We start from the raw sequence: 2,324 nt of genomic DNA, 5'->3' as shown, positions 1-2,324 counted from the left end.
GCCCAGCACATATGACATAACTGTGAAAACAATGGAGCATGGAGAATGTTCCATGAATCTGCACCTGCAGACAGACCCATCAACTGCATTCATCCATACTCGGCCTAGATAAACTACTGCTACACAGTTGCAGTTGCAGCTAGCTAGTCCACTCATCCTTGGTGATGGATCGCTCAAAGCATTCATTAATTGTCCAACCATAATAATTAAAGATACAAAATTTAATAAGTCTAGCTCTATGGTCTATAGTGTATACTACGGACTAGCTAGAGGCCATTTAGTTATAATTTGGGTCATTTGGCAATACAATTACAATAAAGTGCAAAGATGAAAACAATTCAGACTATTATACATAATAATTATTACGTCAATAGGCAAATTGGAAAGACTCACAGTCTCGATGACAAGACAATTCTCTCCTTCTTCCTAGCTTAGTAATTTAATTAACATCTCATAATTAATTTTCCATATGTTAATACAAATGGCTACCTTGAAGCTTCTTCTCCACCCAAGATGGCGATAACACAGGAAACATTTCGTACTCCATGGCTGAGTGTTTTGTCTTGTGATCATACTTGTCTGCTGTGTCCTCCTCCATGCTCATCACCTTGGTATCGTTCTGGAAAACCTTAACCCTCCAGACCTTGAATGTACGATCCAAGCTTGCGCTGTAGACTAAGAAACCCATCACAACCTTCTCCATCTCCAGGCAAGCGGCCAGGCATCTCACTGGCCCACGATGGCCGTCCAAGATCGCCAGACATGCGTGGAAGCAGCAGCCCTCCTCCCTTCTCCACACCCTTATGGTCGTGTCCTCGGAGCCACTGAAGACCAACTTGTCTATGGCCACCAAGCAGAGAACCGCAAAGCGGTGGCCATGTAAATATCCTCCATGGCTGAACCTACCTGAGATCCCCTCCTTCTCCCATACATTAATGAAGCCGTCTGAGGACCCCGAATAGAGGAAGCAGTCAGCTGTTGGCGAGCAGCTCAGGGCCAGGGCGTTAATGGGCGATGGTTGGAAGCGTAGTGTCATGGTGAGAGTATGAGAGCTCTCACCAAAGACCTTTCTCCAGATTTTGATCGATCCGTCCGACGAGCAGGTGAAAACACAGCCATCTTCTTGGTTGATCGCAATGGCGTTAACATTGTCTTCGTGTGCCCGAAAGGAGTCGATGCATCTCCTGTCGGACACCCGCCAAGCCTTGACCATCTTGTCCCAGGAACCAGTATACAGCAACCCTTCTGCATGGTAGTAAGCAAGGCAGGAGATGCAGCCCTTGTGCTGTTGGGAGTTAGTCCTGGGGAACAACAGAAACGGGCTTCGTCGAGGCAAGGTCGCCACCTTCTTTGAGCGAAAGCTTTCAGAAACTGACACATTCCAAACTCGGATTTTGTGGTCTCTGTGTGCCGTGAAGAGCATGTTTCCATAGGCTAAGATGGCACGAACTTCACCGGAATTTGTCTTGAGATACTCGCGCTCGACGTACTCCGGCTGCCTCCATACACGAATGCGGCTGCTCTCGGAGCCTGTGAAGACGATGCCCTTGAAGACTGCGATTGAGAAGATGTTACCTTCGTGTCGATGGAGTGAGGCGATGCATTGGTACAGTAGAGATGGTGAGGGGGTTCGGAGAGGAGAGAGCGTCCATGGTGAGACAGGGCTTGGGGGTGAAACGTGGACCACGGATGTGGAAGAAGGTCTTTCTGGACTTAACTGGGGATCTCGTTGATCAGCCATCTGTTGGTGGGCTATGATGGAGAGATGATGAGCGGGTGATTGCATGGGATTCTGTTCTTCTCCGAAGAAACTCTCCAGCGATTTCTTGGAATAGAGATCCATGACAAGAGCAGCAGCTCAGAGAGAGAGAGAGAGAGAGAGAGAGAGATCTAGACAGAGGAGATTGATGGTAGTGTGGGAGATCGATGTTCTGCAAAAGAGCTGTCAAGAGTGAATCTGAATTTGTAGAAAGAAAGGGTTAGCTTGGGACAAGTTAAAGGCATTAAAAGATACAACAAGGACACTTGGTAAGGAATTATTCTCCTTACTCGACTTTCCTTTTCATTGTGGTATAGGGTCTTAAATTTATTTTTGTTTTGATTGACGGTTGTGGATCCACCATTAATGAGGGAGTCTCAATGTTAGGTTACTTCTGTCGTACCAGAATCCAGAAGGGTCACCAGTCAATTCCGTAATTTTGGAGGTCTATGAAATATTAAGTTTTTAATATATAAAGATAAACCACTGAACCACTAATATTTTTCGTGCAAAAACTAGGACATGTTTGGGAATGTTTAAAAGTTAAAAATAAGTGTTTATTCGA

At 45.7% G+C, this 2,324-nt stretch overlaps 1 protein-coding gene across 1 annotated transcript; it reads right to left on the bottom strand.

Annotated features, from left to right (window-relative positions):
• Positions 1-220: 220 nt before the first annotated feature.
• LOC148869089 (protein JINGUBANG-like) lies at positions 221-2,046 on the bottom strand. Its single transcript, XM_088967687.1, has one exon. The coding sequence runs from the start codon at positions 1,841-1,843 to the stop codon at positions 473-475; it is 1,371 nt and encodes a 456-aa protein (XP_088823813.1). The 5' UTR covers positions 1,844-2,046; the 3' UTR covers positions 221-472.
• Between the last annotated feature and the right edge of the window lie 278 nt (positions 2,047-2,324).

Source organism: Nelumbo lutea, chromosome 2 (assembly GCF_056320005.1).
Source record: "Nelumbo lutea isolate HS-2025 chromosome 2, American lotus-T2T, whole genome shotgun sequence".
Taxonomy (NCBI): Eukaryota; Viridiplantae; Streptophyta; class Magnoliopsida; order Proteales; family Nelumbonaceae; genus Nelumbo; species Nelumbo lutea.
The sequence above is the reverse complement of the archived record's forward strand: the minus strand, read 5'-3'. Positions and strand labels throughout refer to the sequence as shown.

Coding starts and splice junctions, on each gene's coding strand:
- LOC148869089 (XM_088967687.1), bottom strand. CDS start 1,843: ATGGATCTCTATTCCAAGAAATCGCTGGAGAGTTTCTTCGGAGAAGAA.